Genomic DNA, 25,622 nt, shown 5'->3' on the forward strand with positions numbered 1-25,622 from the left:
AGCGTCTTAAAAAGCAGAGACATTGCCTAGCCAACAAAGGTCCGTATAGTTAAAGCTATGGTTTTCCCAGTAGTGATGTATGGAAATGAGAGCTGGACCATAACGAAGGCTGATCGCCGAAGAATGGATGCTTTTGAATTATGGTGCTGGAGGAGACTCTGGAGAGGCCCAGGAACTGCAAGAAGATCAGACCTATCCATTTTGAAGGAAATATGCCCTGAGTGCTCACTGGAAGGACAGATCCTGCAGCCGAGGCTCCAAGACTTTGGCCACCTCATGAGAAGAGAAGACTCCCTGGAAAAGACCCTGATGTTGGGAAAGATGGAGGGCACAAGGAGAAGGGGGCGACAGAGGACGAGATGGTTGGACAGTGTTCTTGAAGCTACCATGCATGCTGTCACCATCTGCAGTGATCATGAAGCCCAAGAAAGTAAAATCTCTCACTGCCTCCATTTCTTCCCCTTCTATTTGCCAGGAGGTGATGGGACCAGTGGCCATGATGTTCGTTTTTTGATGTTGAGCTTCAGGCCATATTTTGCGCTCTCCTCTTTCACCCTCAATAAAGGGTTCTTTAATTCCTCCTCACTTTCTGCCATCAAGGTTGTGTCATCTGCATATCTGAGGTTGTTAATATTTCTTCCAGCAATCTAAATTGCGGCTAGGGATTCATCCAGCCCAGCCTTTCACGTGAGGAATTCTGCATATGTTAAATAAGCAGGGAGACAATATACAGCCTTGTCGTACCACTTTCCCAATTTTGAACCAATCAGTTGTTCCATATCCAGTTCTAACAGTAGCTTCTTAGGAAGAACTTCCTGACAGTAAGAGCTGTTCGACAGTGGAATTTGCTGCCAAGGAGTGTGGTGGAGTCTCCTACTTTGGAGGTCTTTAAGCAGAGGCTTGACAACCATATGTCAGGAGTGCTCTGATGGTGTTTCCTGCTTGGCAGGGGGTTGGACTCGATGGCCCTTGTGGTCTCTTCCAACTCTATGATTCTATGATTCTTGTCCCACATAGAGATTTCTCAGGAGACAGATGAGGTGATCAGGCACTCCCATTTCTAAGTTGGTATCTAAGGTGCTACTGGAAGGGGTTAAAGTGACAGAGCTGGGAGGCCTAGAGAGGCTTGGAGGACAGCACGCCACACACAAATACACACGCAGAGATTTCATAAATACGTATTTGAAGGAGGCTGCTGGCGGAGTGTAAATACCGGCGCCCTTTCCTGTTCTGCCATTGGGCTGCTCCCCCTGGAAACTGGTTCTGACCCAGAGGACTAGCTGCTTGCAGGAGGGGCAGCCGAATTGAAGGGCAGGAGCTGATCTCAAAGGAGCGGTGAGTTAAATGCATGGAGAGGGGGTGTTGTTGTTCAGCTCTTGCAAGCAAAAGGTGGGGCCTGGCCCTCTCCCCCCCCCCATCGCCCTGCCCTACTGCATGCAACCCCTCTTGCTCCCAGTTTGTTTAGGAACCGATTGAGGCTGAGCACAAACTGCATCTGAAACCCACCCCCCATAATTCTCAAAGAATTATGGGCACTGTAGTCTCTTAAAGGTTGCGGGAAAGTTGGAGCTCTGCAGGGGGTAAATTCAATTTATTTATTTGGTTTTCCAAATTAAAACTTTACAGAGATATATCAAAAAATAAATAATAAAAACAAGATTCCTAGGAATCTCCTGGGCTTCCATCCTCCCCTTTGTGGGTCCTAGTGTTAATCATTTCCTCCCACATCTTTTATGATACTCCAGATCCTTTGCCTCTTCCATTATGTTCGGAATTCAACCTTAAACTGCAAGTGATATTCCAATCCTACTAACGATTTTCACTGTTTACAATGGTCTTTAAGATAAGTTATAAATTCCCCCCATTCCTTATTAAAATTTTGGTCTTCCTAATTTATAATTTGGCAGAATATTGGGATTATTTGATATGTATATGTATAATTTGGAATATTTAATGTGATTTGATTGGATTGTTAAAATGGAAAATTTAATTAAAATGATATATATATATATATATATATATATATATATATATATATATATTTAAAAAATTGGTCTTCCTGATTTCTGACTCTTCCGGTCATTTTAGCCATTTCCACATAGTCCATTAACTTCTCAGGTAGGGACTTTATCTTCTTTCCATCTCTGGGGGCAGCACCAAAGTGATCTCATTGGGGAGCAAGCCTGGACAGCGTGTCCGGAGGTCCTGGGCTGCCGAGATGACAAGACCCTCCTCTTGGTCTCACTGATGGGGTTCAAAGGAAAGCAGAGCAAGGCGTTTGGCACCAATGCTCAGAGTAGGGCCACTGAACTCAGTAGACACGAGTAGCTTCAGTTCACCAGTCTCAATGGTTCTACTCTGAACATGGAACGTAAGAGCCTTCTGGGTCATGCCTATGGCCCGTCTAGTCCAGCATTCAGTTCTTTTTTTAAAAAAATATAATAATTTTTATTAAATTTTCCATTTTAACAATCCAATCAAATCACATTAAGTATTCAAAATTATACAAAAACATATCATATAGTCCAAATATTCCGCCAAATCATAAATTTTTGTTGGGGCTTCCCATGCTTCAAGTTCGGTGGGGTTATAATCATCTTCTGTTTCTGCTGCCTTGAGTTTCCAATAGTTCCTTCTTTAAATCTTCCTGTTGTTATCCTTCCTTCTTTCGTGGCCTCTGAGTTGTTTCCACAGGCGAGTTGAAATAAACAATAACGTGCTTCTGTGTGAAATTTGTATGACTCTCCTTTTTTTTTTTTTGCAGCTGGTAAGTCTGTTGTTTGCAGAATGTCCTCACACGCTGGTGTTTATGCCGAATCAATCCAAAAGTCCTTCTCTGGTGGCAGACGCCATCTTCACTCAGTTCCGATGAAATAAAATCTGGGCGTTTGCTCATTAATTTTCTCAGACAGGTTGCATCAAACATTAGTCTTTCTAGGGGAGATTTGCCAAATCGGATAAAGTCCGATCCGGCATTCTGTTCTTACAGTGGCCGAACAGACGTTTGTTGTGAACCTGCCAGCAGGACCTGAGCACAAGAGGCCTCTCCTCTTCTAAGGTTTCCAACAAGTGGCGTTCAGCAGCATCTCTGCCTCCAAAGCAGAAGTCAAATAAGTTGGAGTTCTTGTTATTAAATATACCAAGAAAAAAGCACACCAAGAACTCTGGCCAATATACCGTATTTTTCACTCTATAACACGCACCAGACCATAACATGCACGTAGTTTTTAGAGGAGGAAAACAAGAAAAAAAATATTCTAAACGAAACAGTGGATGTATGATTTTTGTGGTTCGTGCTGTGGCCACAGACATGTGATCTGACAGTGAGTTTGGAGTAGCCCAATGCAAAAATCCTGAGGATCCATGTGGATCCACACTTTGTAACCACGTTTTAAGTGGGGAGGGAAGGAAAAGCACTCAAGGGACAAGGATGTGTAAGTGGCTCCTCTCCTTTCCCACTTTGCTCCTTTAAAGCAAGCAGGCTCTCTGTCCCTCTCTGCTCTCCACTCAGCGGCTCTTCTCCTGCTTTGCTGTTTCAAAGCGAGCCACGGAGGAGGGAAGGAAGGGAAACCATGGATCCTCTGCTCACAACTGCAGCAGATCCCCACCACCACCCATAGGCATTCGCTCCATAACACGCACAGACATTTCCCCTTACTTTCTAGGAGGAAAAAAGTGAGTGTTATGGTGCAAAAAATACAGTAAGTTTCAAAAGTGGGAGTGGTCCCTACTCGCAAATCAATAGTCAATTGTAACAAAAACTAATCCATTCAAAAGTATGCATTCTGACAAGGATTACAAACTCAAATAGAGATTACAAACTCAAACTTATAAGGATATGTATAACACAATAATTCGTTACAGTATTCAAGATAAGAGTTTATGAGTAGAGATAAGTTCATGTTAGTCCATAGTCAGATTTGACGTGAAGGTCTTAGTTTCAATCATTGAGCAGAAGTCAGAAGTCTGTTATGGATCAGAAACCAGGACAGGGCCCTGTTTCGATGTATTCACCTTCATCAGCTGGAAGTATCAAACATTACATGAAAATACATTTAAATTCTAAATTATCATAAATTATAAAACAGTATTATGCAACATTTGGTTCCTTACCTAATTCTTAAGGGGTGTGTAAGTTTGAAGAATTCATATAAATATATCCTATTCTGAAGCAGAAGTCAGCATGGAAGGTGTTTTGCTTGCCTTTGTTAGAAGTTGTTAAATGGAGGCTGGATGGCTGCCTATCAGGGAGGTCGTTGCAGCGGTTTTCCTACGCTAGCCGGGTGATGGCGGTTGTTCTCCACCTGTGGATGTTTTATCCTGGAATATTTCATCTGTCCTGCCTCTGATATATTCCCCTCCCCTCCAGTATTTTACTCCTGTAATCTACTTCCAAGAGTTTTGGCTAAAGATCAGCCAATAAAATAATATAGGTCTCTGTGAACATTCTGTGACATCATTGCAACCTAGCCAATGAGGAGGGGTGGACAGGGGAGGGAACAGCAAGGATGACCTTCAGGTTATTGTTTCAGGAGCTGCACTCGTCCTTGGAGAAGCTGCCCTGCATTTCAACCTAAGTTCCTTTTGGATCTCCACAAGAGCAGAGAACCCCACGCAAGGGAGTCATGCAAGAGGACCATGAGGAGACCACAGTTCTGGAACAGCGAGTCTTTCACGCTGAAAGAGGTATGCAATAAAGCAAAACATGAATAAGTGCTGTGCTGCAGCAAGCCAAAGGCCTGTCTCCGGCAGGGGTGGGGAGTGAGTTCTAACCAGAGGAAAAGGGATCCCTCCATAGGATCAGGAGACATACAGTGGTGCCCCGCAAGACGAACGCCTCGCAAGACGGAAAACCCGCTAGACGAAAGGGTTTTCCGTTTTGGAGGCGCTTCGCAAAATGAATTTCCCTATGGGCTTGCTTCGCAAGACGAAAGCCCATAGGGAAATCTCCGGGGACCTCTTTTAAATGCTAGCGGTGGGGAGCAAAGCCTTTCCCCCCCCCTCCGGCCTTCAGAAGAGGTCCAGGAAGGCTGGCGGGGGCCGAAAGGCTTTGCTCCCCAGCGCCAGCATTTTAAAAGCAGTCCGGGATAGCAGGGAAGCGCTTCCCGCTATCCCGGACGGCTTTTGAAGGCAGGAGGGGCCCACGAAGCCTGGGCGCGCTGGTGTCAGCGCGCGCAGGCTTCGGCATGCCGGCAAGTCTCCGCCAGCAGCGGCAGCGCTGCCGCTGCTGGCGGAGCGGTCCGCGAAGCCTGGGCGCGCTGATGTCAGTGCGCGCAGGCTTCCGCATGCCGGCAGAGGTCCGCGAAGCCTTGGCCGGACAGCTTTTGAAGGCAGGCAGGGGGAGCAAAAACTTTCGCCCCCGCCAGCCTTCAGAAGAGGTCCAGGACCTCTTCTGAAGGCTGGCGGGGGGCAAAAGTCTTTGTCCCCCCTGCCTGCCTTCCCAGGGGCTTTTAAATCGCCCCGGACAGCGGAGAAGTCCTCCGATGTCCCGGGGCAATTTTAAAATGCCGCCCGCCAGCATTTTAAGATCGCCCCGGACAGCGGAGAAGCCCTCCGCTGTCCCGGGGTTTTTTAAAATGCTGGGGGTGGGAAGAAAAGCCCTTGTCCCCCCCCCCAGCCTTCAGAAGAGGTCGGGGGACAGACTGTCCCCGGACCTGGTCTGAAGTCGGTTTCCCTAGGAACGCATTAATTGATTTTCAATGCATTCCTATGGGAAACCGTGCATCGCAAGACGAAAAACTCGCAAGAAGAAGAAACTTGCGGAACGAATTAATTTCGTCTTGCGAGGCACCACTGTAGTCTAGTCTTGTAATGGAAAGTCTGCATGGAGCTCTGAAGCCCCAGAATCTCTCAGATTACAATCCCTGGCATCTCCGGGTAGGACTAGGAGAGTTCCCTGTCTGAAACTCTGTAGAGCTGATGCCACAGTCACTACATAATGAGGTTGACGGACCACAACGGCCTGATTCAGTTTGGGGCCATTTCTTATGTCTGTAAGAGCAGGAAGCAGATTTCGGCCAAAGTTTAGGAGTTGTTAAACTGTGAGAAGTGGCTTTTAATGTGTGACATTTTAATGTATTTTTAATCTTTGTTGGAAGCTGCCCAGAGTGGCTGGGGAAGCCCAGCCAGATGGGCGGGGTACATATAAATTATTATTATTATTATTATTATTATTATTATTATTATGATGATGATGATGTTCGAAAACCAAGGTACCACTGTATCACAAGGATAATAATAATAATAATAATAATAATAATAATAATAATAATAATTTATTATTTATACCCCGCCCATCTGGCTGGGCCTCCCCAGCCACTCTGGGCGGCTTCCATAAAAACCAAAAATACAGTAAAATATCACACGTTAAAAACTTCCCTGAACAGGGCTGCCTTAAGATGTCTTCTGAATGTCAGGTAGTTGTTTATTTCCTTGACATCTGGTGGGAGGGCGTTCCACAGGGCGGGCGCCACTACCGAGAAGGCCCTCTGCCTGGTTCCCTGTAGCTTTGCTTCTCGCAATGAGGGAACCGCCAGAAGGCCCTCGGCGCTGGACCTCAGCGTCTGGGCAGAATGATGGGGGTGGAGACGGTCCTTCACAGTTCTCTCCTTCTTCCAGCAGGCAGTGACTCTCTCCGCAAGGGGAAGGCACAGACATTTCCCACAGAGCGTCCCACAGGATTGGAGGAGCCCCCCCAGGGCGTTACAGAAGGAGTGGTTTTTCATCCTCACCAGGGACTGGAGACACAGCAGAGAAGCTGCCCTTCAGAGGGAGAAAGAAACTCTGTTCCTTTCTGGGGCGGCTACGAAGGACTTGGTGGATCTACAGTACAACAGAGAGTCCCCCCAGGAGAGATCCAGGAGGGCAGCGAAGGCCACAGCTGGAGGCCAGACTTTGTGATCAGCAGGAGGACCTATAAGAAACGGGACAAGCCATACAAATGTTCCGAGTGCGGGAAGAGCTTCAGCGTGAGCTCCGACATTATCCGCCACCAGAGAATCCACACGGGGGAGAAGCCGTACAAATGCCTGACCTGTGGGAAAGGCTTCAACCAGAATTCCCATCTGACGGCGCACCAGAGAACCCACACCGGGGAGAAGCCGTACAAGTGCTGGGAGTGCGGGAAAAGCTTCAGCCTGAGCTCGGACTTTACCAGGCACCAGAGGATCCACACGGGGGCCAAGCCATACAGATGCTCCGAGTGCGGGAAGGGCTTCATCCAGAAGTCGCACTACGTGACGCACACGAGGAGCCACACGGGCGAGAACCCGTTCCAGTGCCCCGAGTGCGGGAAAGGCTTCACGTCCAGCACGCTGCTCATCAGACACCAGAGAATCCACACGGGCGAGAAGCCCTTCAAGTGCTCTCACTGCGAGAAGAGGTTCTGCGCCAGCTCCAACCTCGTGACCCACATGCGGACCCACACCGGGGAGAAGCCGTTTCCCTGCCGCGAGTGCGGGAAGAGCTTCAGCCAGAAATCCACGCTGATCGCTCACGAGAGGACGCACACGGGCGAGAAGCCCTACAAGTGCTGGTGCGGGAAAATGTTCAGCAAGAGCTCAGATATCCTGGCGCATGAGAGGACCCACACGGGAGAGAAGCCTTACGCCTGCCCAAGCTGCGGGAAGCACTTCCGGATGAGCTCGCACCTCGTAAGGCACCAGCGCATCCACACCGGGGAGAAGCCGTACCAATGCTCCGAGTGCGGGAGGAGCTTCAGCGCCAGCTCGCATCTTATCAGACATCATAAAATCCACCTGAAAGCCAACTGGCAAGCAATGGAACGCAGGAGCGAGAGTCTTAATAGCACAAGGGTGGAAGACTGAGGAAATCCCAACTAAAGAATTGTGGCAAGAGAAACTGATGGCCTATGCAGAACTGGCAAAATTGACACATAAACTATGGGACAAGGATAAAAGGTAAAGGGACCCCTGACCATTAGGTCCAGTCGCGGATGACTCTGGGGTTGCGGCGCTCATCTCGCTTTACTGGCCGAGGGAGCCGGCATACAGCTTCTGGGTCATGTGGCCAGCATGACTAAGCCGCTTCTGGCGAACCACAGCAGTGCACGGAAACGCCGTTTACCTTCGGTGGTACCCATTTATCTACTTGCACTTTGACGTGCTTTCGAACTGCTAGATTGGCAGGAGCAGGAACCGAGCAACGGGAGCTCACCCCGTCACGGGGATTCGAACCGCGGACCTTCTGATCGGCAAAGTCCTAGGCTGTGTGGTTTAACCCACAGCGCCACCCGCGTCCCTTTAAAGAGGAATGGGACTTTAAAGAGAAATGGGAACCTTTTACAAAGTACCTAAAGACGCAACCAAGTGACTTGGACTCCTTGGCAGGCTTTGAATAAACACTCACAATTTTTTTATTGATAATCATTAGTTAAATAAATTAAGGACTTATACAATTCTGTAACATGCAGAGAATGGCATTTGTGGAGAAACCAGAGATTGGAACTGAGGGGGGGGGGCGGGGAGGGCGGGTTGTTTATGGGAGGGAGGGGGAGGGGGGAAATGAGGGAAAAAAATAAGGATGATATGTTTTAAGATGATATGTTTTGTTGAATTACCTAATAAAAAAATTAAACAAAAAAACAACAACAATGGAACGCAGGAGTGCAGCGGGGACAAAATCCCACCGCTGACACAAGACAAGGTGCAATTTCTCAGATGCTGGGCTCCTTGACACCAACCAACAGGACTTACTTCTAAGTTAATGTGTTTTCGATTGCTTTACACTGAGCTGTCGTCCCTTGTTTTAGGTCTGGGCTGGTGTCAATAAGATGAGGTGGTGACATCAAGCCCGGGAAGAGTGTCAGTCAGGAATCTTTTTTTTTTTAATATAAAATATTTATTAAAGGTTTTAAACAATATAACACCAAACAGATAAAACACCATCACCAAAATAAAAAAAAATACACACAGAGCAAAAGAAATACAGCATAAATAAGTTTCAAAAACCAAATTTCCGTATCCTTCTTTTCAAACTCCCTCACATCTCCCTTTCCTGCGTTCCCGTTTAGAAAAGTCATGTTCAACAATACTTCACCTTCTCTCAAATCTTGTTTAAATTTGTACCTTTCACATATTATGTCTCCAATTTTACCCTTTATTATCAAATGTTTAGGTTATTAAACTTAACATAATATTAATCAAATTTTAACTTTGGTCTTATAGTTCAGTTGTTTTCATACCTCTTTCCGCTAAGTTACTAATGCCAGATTATCTTTCTATCCTGCATCATTCTAACATTTGTACAGTTTACAGTACTTTTGCAAATAGTCCTTAAATTTCTTCCAGTCCTCTTCCACTGTCTCTTCTCCCAGGTCTCGGATTCTGCCAGTCATTCCTGCCAATTCCATGTAGTCTATCAGTTGCATCTGCCATTCTTCCAAGGTGGGCAGATCTTCGAGTGTCAGTCAGGAATCTGTCCTCATTGTGCACAAGGGAGACACAAAATGATGTCGTGCTCCAGCCCCCAACCCATAAACACTATTCTGTAACTGGTTGGCCACTTCCAGAAATGGTAGCAGAGCCATTCTCAGACAGCTCTGCTCAGCACTTGCTTTCTTTGAAGGCTTCCTAGAGCGTTTTTCTTTAAGGAGGCGGCACCTTGCTCAAGATGACATCATCACAGAATAGCCACTCTAGAAAGCCTGCATGGAACACTCTGTGCTCTTCAGCTTGACTCCGCAGGTAGTGAAGAAGAATTAAAACCATGCTAAGCTAAGATAGTGGGCGCGGGTGGGTAAACCACAGAGCCAAGGACTTGCCAATCAGAAGGTCGGTGGTTCGAATCCCCGCAATCGGTCCCAGCTCCTGCCAACCTTGCAGTTCGAAAGCATGTCAAAGTGCAAGTAGATAAATAGGTACCGCTCCGGCGGGAAGGTAAACGGTGTTTCCGTGCGCTGCTCTGGTTCGCCAGAAGCGGCTTAGTCATGCTGGCCACAGGACCCGGAAGCTGTACGCCGGCTCCCTCGGCCAATAAAGCGAGATGAGCGCCGCAACCCCAGAGTCGGCCACGACTGGACCTAATGGTCAGGGGTCCCTTTACCTTAAGCTTTTTATTTTTTAAAGGCAAAATTACACCACCCGATTGGCACTCAAAATCAGCCCCCTTGCCTCAAGGAAGGGCCGTATCTCAGTGACAGAGCATCTGCTTTGAATGCAGAAGGTGGGAAAGACTCTCTCCCCGAAACCCTGGAGAGTTGCTGCCAGTCTGTGTTGACAACACTGAGCTAGATGGACTCTCCTTCCTTGGAGGTTCTTTAAGCAGAGGTCGGATGGAGCGCCGCAACACCAGTCACCTTTGACTGGACTTCACCATTTTTCCCCAGTTAACATTCCTGCACTGCAGGGGGTTGGACTAGATGACCCTCAGGGTCCCCTTCCAACAGTTCTGTGTTTCTAATGGTCTCGACTCAGTATGTTCCTCACGGCAAGGCCACCTCTCTCCTTAGGCCTCTTGGAGAAGGCAAGACTTTTTGACAGTGTTCCCACATTTCAAGCATCTATTTTCTTTCTTGGGCAAAGGCAAATGGAGGGGAGGGGGGAAACCGACCCTGCCGAAAGCAGGATTTAACCCCCCTGCCCCATCAAGGGGGATTGAATGTTGCTAGGTAGGCTGCACTCACCAGTTCCCTGCAGGGAACCCCAAGAACTAACAAGGAGGGTTAAATCCTGATGTTTTAATTTGGCTCCTCCAACTTCAACAGGAGGGTAGAAACTGCCTACTGACCTATCATCTGGAACCATGATTGTATCAAATGATTGACAAGTGGGTGGTCCTACCTACCTGTCAAACAGGGGGGGGGGCAGGTTAGGAGAAAGATCAGGCCTACAGTCCCTCACATCCTACTGTCGGGAACGCAGTTGCTTTAGTTGCCCCCTGCCCCAGGTAAGGTCTGCAGTGCACCAGGTATCTCATCAATGCAATATTTTAAATAATTGAATAGTGCATAGGATGTTTTGTCGAGGGTCAAGCTTGAAGTCCACCCTGAAGCAATCAGAGATGGGCCTCGTGTGGTCAGAGGGTGTGTCCTTTGGGGGCATATCCTCTGAGCCCCGTTTTTTCTCCCCACCCCCCACCAGTATGAAATCAAGCAAGATTATTTGTGGGTACATTATTTGTTCTTCTTTTTTGGGAACTTACCGTTACAATTTTTTTTCCCCCTCTCACTAAAAACACAAATATACACATGCAAATATTTGGTTTTCCCCCTGCATCCCATGCTAACAAGACTGAATAATCAAGTTACATATTATTAAGTCTCTGCTTGGCACTCTGTAACTTTCCATTTGCCTGTCAGTATTGACAACGGTGCTATTAAATAATTGAAGAAGAAGAAGAAGAAGAAGAAGAAGAAGAAGAAGAAGAAGAAGAAGAAGAAGAAGAAGAAGAGTTTGGATTTGATATCCCGCCTTTCACTCCCTTTAAGGAGTCTCAAAGCGTCTAACAATCTCCTTTCCCTTCCTCCCCCACAACAAACACTCTCCGAGGTGAGTGGGGCTGAAAGACTTCAGAGAAGTGTGACTGGCCCAGGGTCACCCAGCAGCTGCATGTGGAGGAGCGGAGACGCGAACCAGGTTCCCCAGATTACGAGACTACCGCTCTCAACCACTACACCACACTGGCAATCTAGTTTGCAGTGCAGCCAATTCCTTTGTGGGTTAATGGGCAGCCGTTGTAAGATTTGGGTTGTAGGAAAAAGGATGAAGGCATCTGTCTGTATGTCTATGTATGTATGTATGTATGTATGTATGTATGTATTTCCTTTTGGCCTGGTGTTTGAGTTAAATGCTGACCCCAGCCTTGGTTTTATGGGTCCTCGCCTCATCGCCTTGAGCAACTTGGAATTTCACCCAGGTGAGCGAGGAAACTGTCCAAAGAGGACACCGTGTTTGGTCCTCCTCCAGTAGCACATTGTGCTTCTTTGCACAGCAGGTGAATGACTCTCGCTTCCCGCTTTGCAGAGGGTTGGACTAGATGTCCCTTCCAACTGCAGCCCTGTGAATCTGGGACTATACTGCAGACTGTTGGCAAAGGGACCCTATGCCTTTGCCACTGGAAGAACACAAGTACTGATTGCCTGTTCATTCCTGGGCCCAATTCAAAGATGCTCACTTGAAAGCCCTAAATGCCGGAGGCCCCCAATATCTGAGAGGGCCTCCTTCCCGAAACCCTCTTGGGTTTTAAGATCAGCAGAGAGGACCTTGAGGTATAGTTTTGCCTCCGTCAGAAGTTCAAGGATGGTGGCAGCCCAGCAGAAGCGCGCCTGGTACCTTCATTGCAGCTTTTGGCGAATGAATACACTCTTTTTCCCCTGGACTGTGACACCAGACGGGTGTGTGGGCTGGGTGATATACCGTCCAAAACTGGTTTGGAGTCCATATCGTGATATTGGTTTCCTAGTTTTTTACCTGGCAATATATTGCAAACCATGGCGTGCTCTGCAAAAATTACAATGTGGGAAAACTGTGAAGCCAGCCACTGCTTCCCCATAGCTTCATCCTTATTCCAGACATTGTGATATATCGGAATATCGTGATGTTTAGCTGGTGATATATCACCAAGTTGAAAGCCAGATATAGCTATAGCTGTCAACTTTCAGATTTGAAAATAAGGGATCAGCAGCCTCACCCGTCCTGGGGACAGTCTACGGGATATCTAACAATCTGGGATAGCAGCAGGAAGCAGCAGGAAACGACGCTGGAATAAGGGAATTTCCCGCAAAAAAGGAAAGGTTGACAGCTATGGATATAGCCCAGCCCTACTATTTGCTGCTACAAAGTTCCAGACATTGTGATAGATCGGTATATCGGGATGCTGAAAAGCAGGTATCGACCCAAACCAAGTGTGAGGGCCCACCCTATTCCTGCAGTGGTGATATGTTTTAACTATAATACGGAATGTAAAATTGTAATCTCCCCTGCGACCTGCTGGCGAAGAAGAGTAGGGAATAAATGTCACACCGGATGGATGCCCCAGCAGGAACCCCCCCCCCAGCTCAACCCAAATGGAACTTTCCCCATTCTGACAGGGGAAAGGGGATATTGCGGAGCTGGGGGAAATGGCAAAAAGGGCAGCCGGAATGATTCAGGGAGGTCCTAGAGGCCTCCCACGTCCTTCCCAAAACCTAGTTAGTCCTTCCCCAGCTTTGGGAAGGAGGTGGGAGGCTTCTAGGACCCTGGCCCTTCAAATAACCAGCTTTGGGAAGGCAACATGAGGGCTGGTGTGGGTGTGGAATCCCTGTTGTATTCAGTGGGGCTTCCAGCCAAGTGGGTTTAGCAGGAGTGGGGGACCGGAGGCGCTCAATGTGCCAGATCCTTCTCTTTTTCCCCGCACGCCATGTAGACAGGCCAATCCTCTCATAGCACCTTGACCCCAGGTGACCCATTTCTGCACAGCACAATGTACCAAAGCCTCAACTCTCTGCTGCTTTATGCCCACACTTGGCATCACGCATGACGTACGGGGAGCAGATGAGCACGGCTTGGCCAGACAGGGAGGCCTGGTGGCCACAGTGGCCCAGAGTGCCTTCCATCAGCTTCGGCTGATGGCCCAGCTACGCCCCTATTTGGACAAGGATAGCCTAACTACCGTCGTCCATGCTCTGGTAACTTCAAGGTTAGATTACTGCAATGCGTTATACGTAGGGCTGCCTCTGAAGAAATTTCGGAAACTTCAGGTAGTGCAGAATTCAGCAGCCAGGTTGCTCACCAGAGCAAGACACTTTGAGCATATTACATCAATCCTGGTCTGACTGCATTGGCAACCGATCAGTTTCTGGGCCCAATTCAAAGTGCTGGTTTTGACCTACAAAGCCTTAAACGGCTCAGGACTGCAATACCTCTTTCCGTATGAACCTACCCAGACCCTGAGATCATCTCCTGAGGCCCTCCTTTGTGTGTCACCTCCTCAAGAGGTTTGGAGGGTTGCAACATGAGAACAGGGCCTTCTCTGCAGTGGCTCCCCATCTGTGGAATGATCTCCCCAGGGAAGTTCACCTGGCACCTTCATTGTACACCTTTAGGTGCCAGGCAAAAACGTTCCTTTTTAACCAGGCCTTTGGTTGATCTGATTTACATCCTATGCCCTTTTAAAATGTGTTTTTTTGTGGTGGGTGGGGGGCTACTGGGTGATTGTTTTTATTTTTATTATGTATTCTGTGGTTTTATTTCTTGATTTTATTCTGTGAACCGCCCTGAGACCCCCAGGTATAGGGCGGTATATAAATTCTAATAATAAGCGAACCTTCCCCTTCCGCAAGGGGACTGTTGGCGAACATTCCATAACATCAGGACAATGCTTGGAAGCAACTCTCTTATTTCTCCTCGCGGCAAATAAAGCCAGCCCTCGCGTGAATGTTTACTTCGTTCAGGATTTATTTTGCAGCCACCGCCACCAAGACAGGATGGGCGGTTGGTCACAGGAAGGCATTCTACCTACCCCACCTTGTAAAAAATCCACCGCCTTTCCGCAAAGTCCCATTTCCAAAGGACACATCTCCCCACCCCCATGAAAGATTCCTTGCTCAGACCATAAGAAGTTCAGCACAAGCAACATGATCAGGAGTTACCCCTTACACGGAAGCTGATTGGTGCCTGCGGCACTTTCCCAGAATTCCAGTGGCTCTTTAGTCTGTTTTGGACATGGGGAGAAGAGGTGGAAAGAGAGCCAGTGCTGTGGATCCCACTCAAGCCCCACTCGCTTGACCCCCTCTTTTGGCTTCCGAGACACCTCCAAATATCATGTGTATGCATATAAACTTTCAAACCTATCTTGGCACAGATGAGGACTAGAAACTTACTTTGATTTTTTTTAAAAGCCAAACTCATCAACAGGAGGCGGAATTCTTTGTCAGATCCCAATTTCGGCACATACATTGGGCAAAAGTTAGTAGTCCACAAACACAAAGTAATAAGTATACTCGGGAGACGGGCTAAGTTAGTCACTTGTGGAAAACGGCAGCAAAAAGCAGTTTTCGTAAAACGTCCATGCTAGTCGCTCGGGGCGCGTTAAGAATTGGTACCAAGCGAACGGGCTTTTACAAACAAGGCGGACTGTAAGCCAGGGGTGCTGTCAGGGCAGAGCTTGAGGGCAGAGGTCCAGGGCCTACTCAGCAGAAGGAGCAGAGGAGAAGGCCTTCAAACACAGCAGGACTGGCTCGCCACATTTTGAAGTAATGCACTTTGCCATTTACAAAACAAAAACCGGAAAGTCCCATCGTGTCAAATTACCTCGCGCTATAAGTAGCCCCACTCGGTGTGGAGAAGGACACACATATGCCCCACCCTCACGTCCTTCTGTGTAGCGATCCTTTGAGCCGCTTCCGCCGCTTCCTCCTTCGCAGGAAGTCCGATTTCAGCCGGGCCGAAGCCTTTCCCACCCTCCAAGTGCTGCGGGTACAGTTTCTGCCTCGTGTGCCGCCTCTCGTGGGTGCTACAGTGAGACCTCTGGCTGAAGCCCTTGCCGCAGTCCAGGCACTTGAAGGGCTTCTCCCCCGTGTGGGTCCTCCGGTGGCGGACCAGATCCGAGCGGTGGCGGAACGTCTTCCCGCAGTCCGAGCAGTTGTAGGGCCTCTCCTTGGCATGCATCCGCTGGTGGCGGCCTAGGAGCGAGGGCTCGCTGAACTTCCGCCCGCAATCCGGACAGCGGTAGGGCTTGTCGCTGGCCGTATGGGTCCTCTTGTGCACCACCAGGTTCGAGCTGTCGCTGAACCCTTTGCCGCAGTACGAGCACTTGTAGGGCTTCTCGCCCGTGTGGGTCCTCCGGTGGCGGACCAGGTACGAGTTCTGGCAGAAGCTCTTGCCGCAGTCCAAGCACTGGTACAGCTTCTTCTCTGAGTGGATTCTCCGGTGTGCGATGAGGTTGGAGCGGTCGCTGAAGCTTCTCCCGCAGTGCAGGCACTGGAAAGGTTTTTCCCCCGTGTGGGTTCTCCGGTGTTTAAGGAGGTCAGAGCTCCGGCCAAACGCTTTCCCGCACTCGGTGCACACTTTCCTCCTCCGGTCCTTGTGGATCCTCTCTTGAGCCACCAGGTCGCCAAGTTTCGGAACAACTCCCGGAAAGGCTACCGGTTTGCACTCCCCGTCTCCCAAGGGGACGTCGTGTGGATTCTCTGATTTGTGTTGGTTTTCAAAGGAGCCCAACTGCTCAGGACATAGGAAAGGGTTCTCTCCGTACGACCCGGAAGGCCCAGTTTTCTCAGAACATCTCATCCGAGGTTTCTCTTCTTCATTCTCGCTCGCCCACCCATCGCCTGCTGGGAATTAAGAGAAGGGAGAGACACATCGGTCATTCCTTGCAAATAAGAGAACTGAATGATGAACTGATTTCTTTATAGAATGCAAAGAGAGACTGGGCTGCTGGGCCAAGCCAAGGACCCATCTCAACCAGCATAAATGTTCACAGATGCAGGACAGATAAAATAACTTCTCCACGCGGCACACAGTTCATCTTTGGAACTTGGTCTCACAGGAGGAAGTGGTGACCACCAACTCAGATGACTTTAGAAGAAGCCTGGTCCTGAACGGGGTAACTGTGCCATGAAGGACCAGGTGCACAGCCTGGGAGTGATTTTGGACTCACAGCTGTCCATGGAGTCACAGGTCAGTTCTGTGTCCAGGGCAGCTGTCTACCAGCTCCATCTGGTACGCAGGCTGAGACCCTACCTGCCCACAGACCGTCTCACCAGAGTGGTGCATGCTCTGGTTATCTCCTGCTTGGACTACTGCAATGTGCTCTATGTGGGGGCTACTTTGAAGGTGACCCAGAAACTGCAACTAATCCAGAATGCGGCAGCTAGACTGGTGACTGGGAGTGGCCACCAAGACCATATACTGTAACACCAGTCCTTGAAAGACCTACATTGGCTCCCACTACATTTCTGAGCACAATTCAAAATGTTGGTGCTCACTTTTAAAGCCTTAAACGGCCCTGGCCCAGTGCACCTGAAGGAGCGTCTTCATTTTTGAAAGGTTCAGCCTGCCATCTTGATTCAAAATGGCGTCCAGTGGTATCCATACACAACACCCTGCTCTTTTTCAAAAAAATTCAGAATTTTGTGCAGAATTTGGCTGTGATATCCAAATGTGTCCCATTCAGTAGAGGATAAACAACCTTCCAAAATATATAGTAGAAATAAAATATCTTTTATTTCTCTCCACCCCCATCGTCCAGCCTGGACACTGAGGTCCAGCTCTGAGGGCCCTCACTGGAAGAAATGAGGTTACAGGGAACCAGGCAGAGGGCCTTCTCAGCAGTGGTGCCCGACCTATGAAACTGGGCAAAGGCCTAGGCCGTGTTTTGTCAGAGTACCCTGTTATATTTATTTATGATAGCTCTGATATGTGTGAGGGGTTTTAACCTCAGGCGATGAAAAACTAACACCCTGCAGGGGTTCCCAAGAAGAGTAAAATACCACAAAAACAAGAGAATATAATAAAACAGTTAGAATGTGATCAGTAAAAGAAAAATACCATTGCAAATTACAGTGGTGCCTCGCAAGACGAAAATAATCCGTTCCGCGAGTCTCTTCGTCTAGCGGTTTTTTCGTCTTGCGAAGAAACCCTATTAGCGGCTTAGCGCTATTAGCGGTTTAGCAGCTATTAAAGGCTTAGTGGCTATTAAAGGCTTAGCGGATTAGCGGCTAAAAGGCTATTAGCGGCTTAGAAAAAGGGGGGGAAAGCGAAAAAAATTGGAACACTCGCAAGACATTTTTGTCTTGCGAAGCAAGCCCATAGGGAAATTCGTCTTGCGAAGCAGCTCAAAAACGGAAAACCCTTTCGTCTAGCGGGTTTTCCGTCTTGCGAGGCATTCGTCCTGCGGGGCACCACTGTAAAAGCAAGGCATTTTATTTTTTTAAAAGAAGGCTTCATAACTCACCAAAAGAGCAGGGGTGGGAAATGTGGCCCTCTGCGACCTTTAACTGGCCCTTGGAACCTTCTCGAGGCCACACCCCCTGCACAGGCATGAGGAATACCTACCCACTGAGCTGCCGTCGCTGTCCTGCTTTGCCTCCCTGTACAGCTGCCACAGCCCCGCGTCTGATGGAGCCTGCTCCGCCTTGGGCATTTCCTGAAAAGGCTTTGAGATCTAGAACCACAAGGGAGAACGAAGAAGGTTTGCGGAAGACACAAGGCAGACTAAAGGGAAGGTTTCTTCACACAGAGAACAGAGTTAAACTGCGGAACTCCCTGCCACAAGGAGGAGGAGGAGCCACCAATTTGGCCGGCCTTAAAATAGGATTCTAAAACAAATTCTTCACATGTTGAATATGTAATTCTCGGGAAATCATTTCTGGTGATGATGTGTGTGTGTGTGTGTGTGTGTGTGTGTGTGTGTGTGTGTGTCTGTCTACATCCTAACACATACATAGCGCTGAAAGGTAAGTCAGGTCACAAGCAGTCCATATGAGATTCTAACACAACATTTAGTGAATTTTCTGATGTTGACCACCCTTCTGAAGCAGAAGGCAGGGCATCTGTAGAAAGGAGCGACTGAAGGTTTGGGTTGCTGCAACTCTAATAAATTCTTGACCTCTGTTGGGCCCTGTTCCTGCAGGAAGACACATGTTTGTATTTCAGGCAGATGCTCCTAATCCGGGACTAATTCCGGATGCAGATGCTGTAGGAGTTACAGTTGTGTTAACCACCTGCACCTACAGAGGTCAAGAATTTATTAGAGTTGGCTATTATGTGAACAGTGAATATACTGAAGCAGAACTGAGAGAAAATCCTCTGGTAAAACCAGATTTTTCTAAGCTCCAGAGGAATGTTGTGGCATCTAACCCCAGGGTCACAAGATTCCACATTAATTGGGAGGACAACACTGAAAAACTGACAGATGCAGAGCGCAGCAACCCAAACCTTCAGTCACTCCTTTCTACAGACACACTGCCTTCTGCTTCAAAAGGATGGTCAACATCTGAAAATTCGCTAAATGATATGTTAGAATCTCATATGGACTGCATGTGACCTGACTTACCTTTCAGCGCTATGTACCGTAGATTCCGGCGTATTAGGTGACTGGGCGTGTAAGACGACCCCCCAAATTGGCAGCTGCCCAGTCTTATACGTGGCAGCTTCACTGGGCAGCGGGCTCCGCACTGGGAGGAAGCTGTCTGTTGAAGCTGCCCAGTGAACCCATACCTGGCATGTAAGACGACCCTTGACTTTTTGGAGAAATTTCCGGGCTTAAAAAGTCGTCTTATATGCTGGAAAAGGTCCGTATAGTTAAAGCTATGGTTTTCCTAGTAGTGATGTATGGAAGTGAGAGATGGACCATAAAGAAGGCTGATCGGCGAAGAATTGATGCTTTTGAATTGTGGTGCTGGAGGAGACTCTTGAGAGTCCCATGGACTGCAAGAAGATCAAACGTATCCATTTTGAAGGAAATCAGCCCTGAGCGCTCACTGGAAGGACAGATCGTGAAGCTGAGGCTCCAATACTTTGGCCACCTCATGAGAAGACTCCCTGGGAAAGACCCTGGTGCTGGGAAAGATGGAGGGCACAAGGAGAAGGGGACGACAGAGGACGAGATGGTTGGACAGTGTTCTCGAAGCGACCAGCATGAGTTTGACCAAACTGCGGGAGGCAGTGGAAGACAGGAGTGCCTGGCGTGCTCTGGTCCATGGGGTCATGAAGAGTCGGACATGACTAAACGACAAATATGCTGGAATCTACGGTATGTGTTAGGATGTAGACAGACTTAAAATAGGATTCGGCAGATTGAGAGGGGAGACGGTTGTCGATGGCTACTATGAGCCACAATGGCTATGCTCTCCCCGCTGCGGTTAGGGGCCCTGCTTCTGCCACCCCCCCCCCAAAGTCCTGAGGGGGGGAGAGCTGCCTCACCTGCTGCTCCCACCTCTTGGGCTCCCGGGGCCTCCTCAGGAAGCCCTCGGCCAGGGCCACCGCCTGGGCGCAGGTCTCCGGCCCCCATTCCCTCACCCAACTCTGGATCTCGGGCGGCAGGATGGTCAGGAACTGCTCCAGGATCAGCAGCTCCAGGATCTGCTCCTTGGTGTGCCGCTCGGGCTCCAGCCATTGGCGGCACAGTTCCCGCAGCCGGACGCAGACCTCGCGAGGCCCCTCGGCCTCCCGGTAGCCAAACTGCCGGAAGCGCCGGCGCTGGGACTCGGCGCTGACCAGGCCCGGCCTCGAGCTCTCAGCCTTTAACTTCCCGCTGGCGCCGTCGCCCCTCTCTCTGCCTTCCGGAGGGTGTTGGGGGGCTGGCTGCGGCTCTCCCAAGAAGGGCCGGGCCGCCCAGTCCCCTCGCGGCCACATCCAGGCGTCGGCGGCTCCCTCAAAGGCCTTGCTGCTCTCCTCCCACGCCGCGGGCAGCTGCGCGTTGCCCCAGCCCGGGTGCGGGGACTGAACCGCCTTCAGGAACTCCTGCCAGGGACCGTCCCAGCCCTGCGGGATCCCGTCGCCTGGCTCCTGCTTGACTTGTTGTGATGCCGGCCATCGCAGGAGCTCCGCCGCCATGCTGGCCGGAACGGTTTTCCTGGCTCTTTTGTTGACGTCCTTGTCGGGTTTGGGGCCTGCTGTGTCGTCTTCCTCCTCGCCTGTTCTCTCTCCGGGCCGAGGCCCTTGCTCAAGCACTGGCTGGTAGGGAAGGGCTAAGGACATGGCGGCGCCACTTCCCACGGCAGCCATCTTCTCCCTCTCTCGGCCTAGAAATGTTAAGAACACAACAAAATCACCTCTCCAGATCAGGCCTAGCTTAGCCCGGTTCTCGGTTTCCTACCATGAGCAGCCTGGCTACCTCAGAAGGCGGCAGGCTCTCTTTAAAGCAGAGGTTGGATGGTAGTAATAAAAAAAGAACAATAAAAAGCCTAATGGAGCTGGATATAGGAAGCTACTTTATATACAACAGCAGCCCTCCTGCGTTTCAGATGATGCCTTCCCAGCCATACTTGGACATGCCAGGGATTTAATCTAGACCCTTCCGCATGAAGGGCAGAATCTCTATCTGTTCCTCCTTCTCTACAAATAATCTACAAATAATAAAACTACAGAGTTGGAGAGGGCTCAGAGTCATCGAGTCCAACCCCCTGCAATGAATGCAATTTCAGACACAGACACTGTTAGATTATCATGGCTACTGGCGATCTAAAACTCTGTCCACCTTGGAAAACAGATTTAATTTAAGGAAGAGCTTTGAGTTGCTAACAATTATTATTGTCACTGATTTATTCATCGCCTTCTGAACCACCCTCTCTCATGGTGATTTACAAATAAGGTAATTAAAAGCAGTGAAAACAGACAAAGGTAACAAATGGGTTTATAACAAGACTAAAATCCCTAGCAAAGAAGACACTTGTGGTAAAGACGCCCTTTATCCAGCTGGGAAATCCTGTTGGAATAAAAATGTCTTCCATGGTTCCCCAAAGTGCAGATTGACAGGGATGCTATTCCACAGAACAGGGACAGCCACACTACAGGCCCTGCTCTGAGCTTATGTACAGTGGGCTTCTGAGATCTTTGGAACTTGCAGTAATTTTTCCTCCAGATGGCAGCAATGTGCTGGGTACAGAAGGGATAAGGAGGTCTCTTAAGTTGTGGTACATGGAAACCACAAGGAAGTTACCAGCATTTCTATTCTCTGGCAACGCTCCTGTGCTACTAACAGCCTCACACACAGCGGGTTCATCCAGATCACTGGGCAATCAGATGTAAAAGTGACTGCGGGTTCCCTGTTGCAGTTATGCAGAAGGGGCAGACCGGAACCAGCACAGCTTGCGGAAGGGCAGTGCTTGGCATGTGACCTATGGGTCTCCGGCACACTCCGGCCGAGTGTGCAGCACCAGCATTAAATGTTATCTTATGGTGCCTCCTGTTTCCCTGCTCACTGCAGTCAGTACCAAGCTATTTCTTTTTATTGATTTATTAAATTTGTCAGTCGCTTTATCTTGCCCAGGACAACCCAAAGCAACTTAAACACTGATTGAAATGGGAGCTGCAAGGACCAATGGCCTGATTCAGATTCAGCTTCCTCTCTTCCTCAAGGTTAACCGCAGCCATCAAATATATAAAAAAGCAAAACATAAAAGCCAACAGCAATCGAACCCTCAAAACAAACTGATCCAACTAAAAGGCGAAGGGCGTAAACAGCTCAGAGGCAGGACAGCTCAGAGGCAGGACAGCTCAGAGGCAGGACAGCTGTTCTGCATGCAGAAGGTCCCAGGTAGGGCTGGGAGAGGGTGTCCCCTGCCTGAGACCCTGGAATGCATCAAACTACGCTCTACTCATAATAGATCCACTCAAATGAATGAACCTAGATTAGTCATGTCTGCTCACTTTAGTGGATCTGCCTTGAGCAAGACTAGAAATGGCACCATGGGAGAGCTGCTGCCAGTCAGTGTAGGCAAGTCTCAGGCAGATGGAGCAACTTGGTATAAGCAGCGTCCTTTGTTCCTTTGCAACTTGTCCCCAAGGAACGAGAAACAAAATTAAATAAACTTGTCAAAAATCCCCTCTTCTGCACAACGGCTAAAAGACCCAGGAATCTCCCTTTCCTTGAGAAGGTACCTTCTAGGGAGTCAGACCCCTGGCCCACCAAGCTAAATACAGTCTACACTGACTGGCAGCAGGTCTGGAGGGTTTGGGGGCAAGGGGCAACCCTACCTGGAGATGCTGGGGACTGAACCTGGCACCTCCTGCATGCAGTACAAATGCTCTACCCCTGAGCTATGCCCCTTTCGGTGAGAACTAGTAACATCTCTGCGCTTCACCTGCTGAACATCTGCCTGCTGCGCTCAAAAAAGAACAACACACAGAAACCTGATTTGGGAACCTGCGAGAGGAAAATGAGCAGCTAGAGATGGATGCAGGGTTAGTGACAGAAACAGCCCACAAATCCTAACCTGCAAAGGCATATATGCATTTTTAACACCCCCCCCACGCCACGGCAGGATCCCCTCGCCCCCCCCCACCCGGGGGACCCCCCCCAACCCCCCGCTCCCATTTTCCAAATCTCAAGGCTTTGCTTCCCCTCCTCCTCCTCGCCCGCTCGTCTGCCTTTTGTCCTTCAATGCAGAAGCCCCAGCTTAAGGCTCACCCTTGGAAGGCAGCACCCCCTCCCCCACGTGGGAGGCAGGAGGCGGGGCAGGAAGGAAGGAAGCCAGGAAGAAAGAACCCTTCTCTATGGATCGCCTTCACTTCCTGCTCCCGTGGTTTCCCGCGACTTGTCTAGGCCCACGCGGCTCTTTGGCCATATTAACTCTTTCAGCACCACATCACCGCAGGCACTTGGCCTCGCCAGTCTCTCAGAGTGATGCATTTTTTTTAAAAAAAGGTTCCATTTTTATATGAAAATTTTGCAATTGGCTTTGACCTCATCCTTCCTGAGAGAGAGACGAATAACAAGCTTACTGGCCCGACTAATATGTTTTGGCTATTGTATGCGCTGCAGGGATGTTGATTTATTGGTTTTTGGTTTTAAATCATCACTTGCTTTTATCTACTATTTATTTCTTTTATCAGCTGCTTGTGATGTGTCAGTTTGTTGCTTTGACATGTATATCAGTGCTTTGACACCTGTAATGCTCCCCCCATTTTCTGTTTTTTGTTTGTTTGTTTTTTTAAAAAGATTAACCTAAAACAAACAAGCAGTGGGAAGGGACCCCAGGGATCATATTGTGGGATGTAAAGGTTCAGTCAAGTGCAACATTCTGACAGAGGACTAACGGCTTCCATGTTCTCATACTCATTGCAAAGTATTGGAAGACACAGGATCTACCCACCCTGGAAGAATGGCAGATGAAGGTGATGGACTATATGGAACTGGCGGAAATGACTGGCAGAATCCGAGACCAGGGAGAAGAGTCGGTGGAAGAAGATTGGAAGAAATTTAAAGACTATTTACAGAAATATTGTAAAATTAATGAATGTTAGAATGATGTTGGATAGAAATTAAGTGGTTTTCAGCTGTAATACTATAAGGGAATATGAAAAATGGATTACTAATAGGTAAAAATTTAACATTACAATATTTTAAGATCAAAGACTAGGATAAACAAAGAGGGTAAGGATTTGCTGAACCAACAAACCGAACTGGAATACAAAAAAGGGAGGCATGAGAAGGTCCGGGAAACAAGCTAATGAAAAATAAGTAATGGAAGGATTGAGTTGTTTTTAACCATTTTTATTTTTGTATTTTCTTCTTTTTTATTTTTATTCTGTAATATTTTGAAAATCTTAATAAATATCTTATAAAAAACAACAACATTCTGACAGAGGACTAACGCTTCCATGTTCTAACCGGTTGCTGTGACAACCAGTTTGTCGGTTGCTGGTAGTTTTGAAAGATAACTGCTCAGCTGCAGTCACCTCAGGACCAACTTCCTTCTGGTATAGTTTATTTGCTTGTTATGTGACCTAAGCCTGCCTTCAGGTACAGTTCTGTAAACCGGAAGGAATCTGAGAGTAAAATAGTTTCATGTTAACATGAATCAGATTCATGTGTGTACAGTGGTACCTCGGGTTACAGACGCTTCAGGTTACAGACTCCACTAACCCCGAAATAGTACCTCGGGTTAAGAACTTTGCTTCAGGATGAGAACAGAAATCGCGCGGTGGCAGCGGGAAGCCCCATTAGCTAAAGTGGTGTTTCAGGTTAAGAACAGTTTCAGGTTAAGAACGGACCTCCGGAACGAATTAAGTTCTTAACCCAAGGTACTATTTCTGGGTTAGCGGAGTCTGTAACCTGAAGCGTATGTAACCTGAAGCGTATGTAACCCGAGGTACCACTGTATTCTTTAAGAGGGATTCAAAGGGATTTTTAACTTGGAAGGCATCTTTATTAGTAGAACTGTTATGTACTGAGTTGAATAGGATTCAAACTGCAGCAGTCTGATTGGTCCTAGAACAATAGGATCCAAATTGCAGCAGTCTGATTGGTCCTAGAACAATAGGATTCAGAATGCAGCAGTCTGATTGGTCCAAGAACAATGCAGCAGTATGATTGGTTGGCAGGAACCACCCAATCATGCTCCAGATATAAGTGAATCCACAACCTGATTGGCTTACAGTAGAATTCCAGAATTAACCAATCATGTGCAGCCCGTTGTGTAAATAATGTATATAAAGCAGATACTTTGAGGGGACATTCATTCATTCCTCCTCACCACTATGAGCTGAATAAAGAGCATGAAATCACTTTGCGACTCTGAGTATATTTCAAGAACTCAGGCGAGTCAGCAACAAGCTGATCGCTGCATAAACTTATAAAGGGGATTGTTTAACTCTGCTAAAGGAAACCTTCCCACAATTGTATGCACTGCAGGGATATTGGTTTTTGGTTTTAAATCACCACCTGCTTTTATCTACTATTTATTTCTTTTTTTAAAGTTGTATCAGCTGCTTGTGATGTGTCAGTTTGTTGCTTTGACAAGTATAAGTGTTTTGACAGCTGTAATGCTTCACCCCTTTTCTCTGTTTTATTTTTTTTTTAAAAAAAGATTGACCTAAAAGAAACGGGCAAGTTGGAAGGGACCCCAGAGATCATCCAGCCCAACCCACTGCAGTGTAGGAATCTCAGCTAAAGCATCCATGACAGATGGCCACCCAACCTCCAAGGAAGAAGAGTCCATCACCTCCTGAGGGAGTCCT

The 25,622-nt window shown here is 48.2% G+C and overlaps 2 protein-coding genes across 7 annotated transcripts in view; one reads left to right on the forward strand and one right to left on the reverse strand.

Moving 5' to 3' along the window:
- The first annotated feature begins 1,034 nt into the window (after positions 1 to 1,034).
- Positions 1,035 to 8,421, forward strand: LOC310701698 (uncharacterized protein). 3 transcript variants are annotated; one of them, XM_083492977.1, is made up of 3 exons: positions 1,035 to 1,335; positions 4,533 to 4,686; positions 6,619 to 8,421. In XM_083492977.1, exons 2-3 carry the CDS (start codon positions 4,626 to 4,628, stop codon positions 7,824 to 7,826), a joined length of 1,269 nt encoding a protein of 422 aa, XP_083349103.1. In that variant the 5' UTR covers positions 1,035 to 1,335; positions 4,533 to 4,625; the 3' UTR covers positions 7,827 to 8,421. The 3 variants fall into 3 exon arrangements, with proteins under 3 accessions (XP_083349103.1, XP_083349105.1, XP_083349104.1); XM_083492979.1 differs by having other exon boundaries at positions 6,622 to 8,077; XM_083492978.1 differs by lacking the exon at positions 1,035 to 1,335 and adding an exon at positions 2,087 to 3,178 and having other exon boundaries at positions 3,707 to 4,686; positions 6,619 to 8,078.
- A 5,954-nt stretch (positions 8,422 to 14,375) lies between these two features.
- LOC310701223 (uncharacterized protein) overlaps positions 14,376 to 25,622 on the reverse strand; it is a 42,495-nt gene continuing 31,248 nt past the window's right edge. The window contains exons 1-4 of one of the 4 annotated variants that reach the window (XM_083491779.1): positions 23,071 to 23,240; positions 19,863 to 20,683; positions 17,994 to 18,102; positions 14,376 to 16,267 (exon numbers count right to left, since the gene is read on the reverse strand). In XM_083491779.1, the coding sequence (XP_083347905.1) occupies positions 15,255 to 16,267; positions 17,994 to 18,102; positions 19,863 to 20,666 (1,926 nt within the window). In that variant the 5' untranslated portion in view covers positions 20,667 to 20,683; positions 23,071 to 23,240 and the 3' untranslated portion in view covers positions 14,376 to 15,254. Of the gene's footprint in view, positions 16,271 to 17,993; positions 18,103 to 19,862; positions 20,684 to 23,070; positions 23,241 to 25,622 lie in introns of those variants that run through there. The other 3 variants (XM_083491778.1, XM_083491777.1, XM_083491776.1) reach the window with 3 other exon arrangements.

Source organism: Podarcis liolepis (assembly GCF_965112155.1).
Source record: "Podarcis liolepis genome assembly, chromosome: 2".
Taxonomy (NCBI): Eukaryota; Metazoa; Chordata; class Lepidosauria; order Squamata; family Lacertidae; genus Podarcis; species Podarcis liolepis.

Coding starts and splice junctions, on each gene's coding strand:
- LOC310701698 (XM_083492977.1), top strand. CDS start 4,626: ATGCAAGAGGACCATGAGGAGACCACAGTTCTGGAACAGCGAGTCTTT. Junction 4,687..6,618: donor AGTCTTTCACGCTGAAAGAG/GTATGCAATAAA, acceptor TCCTTCTTCCAG/CAGGCAGTGACTCTCTCCGC.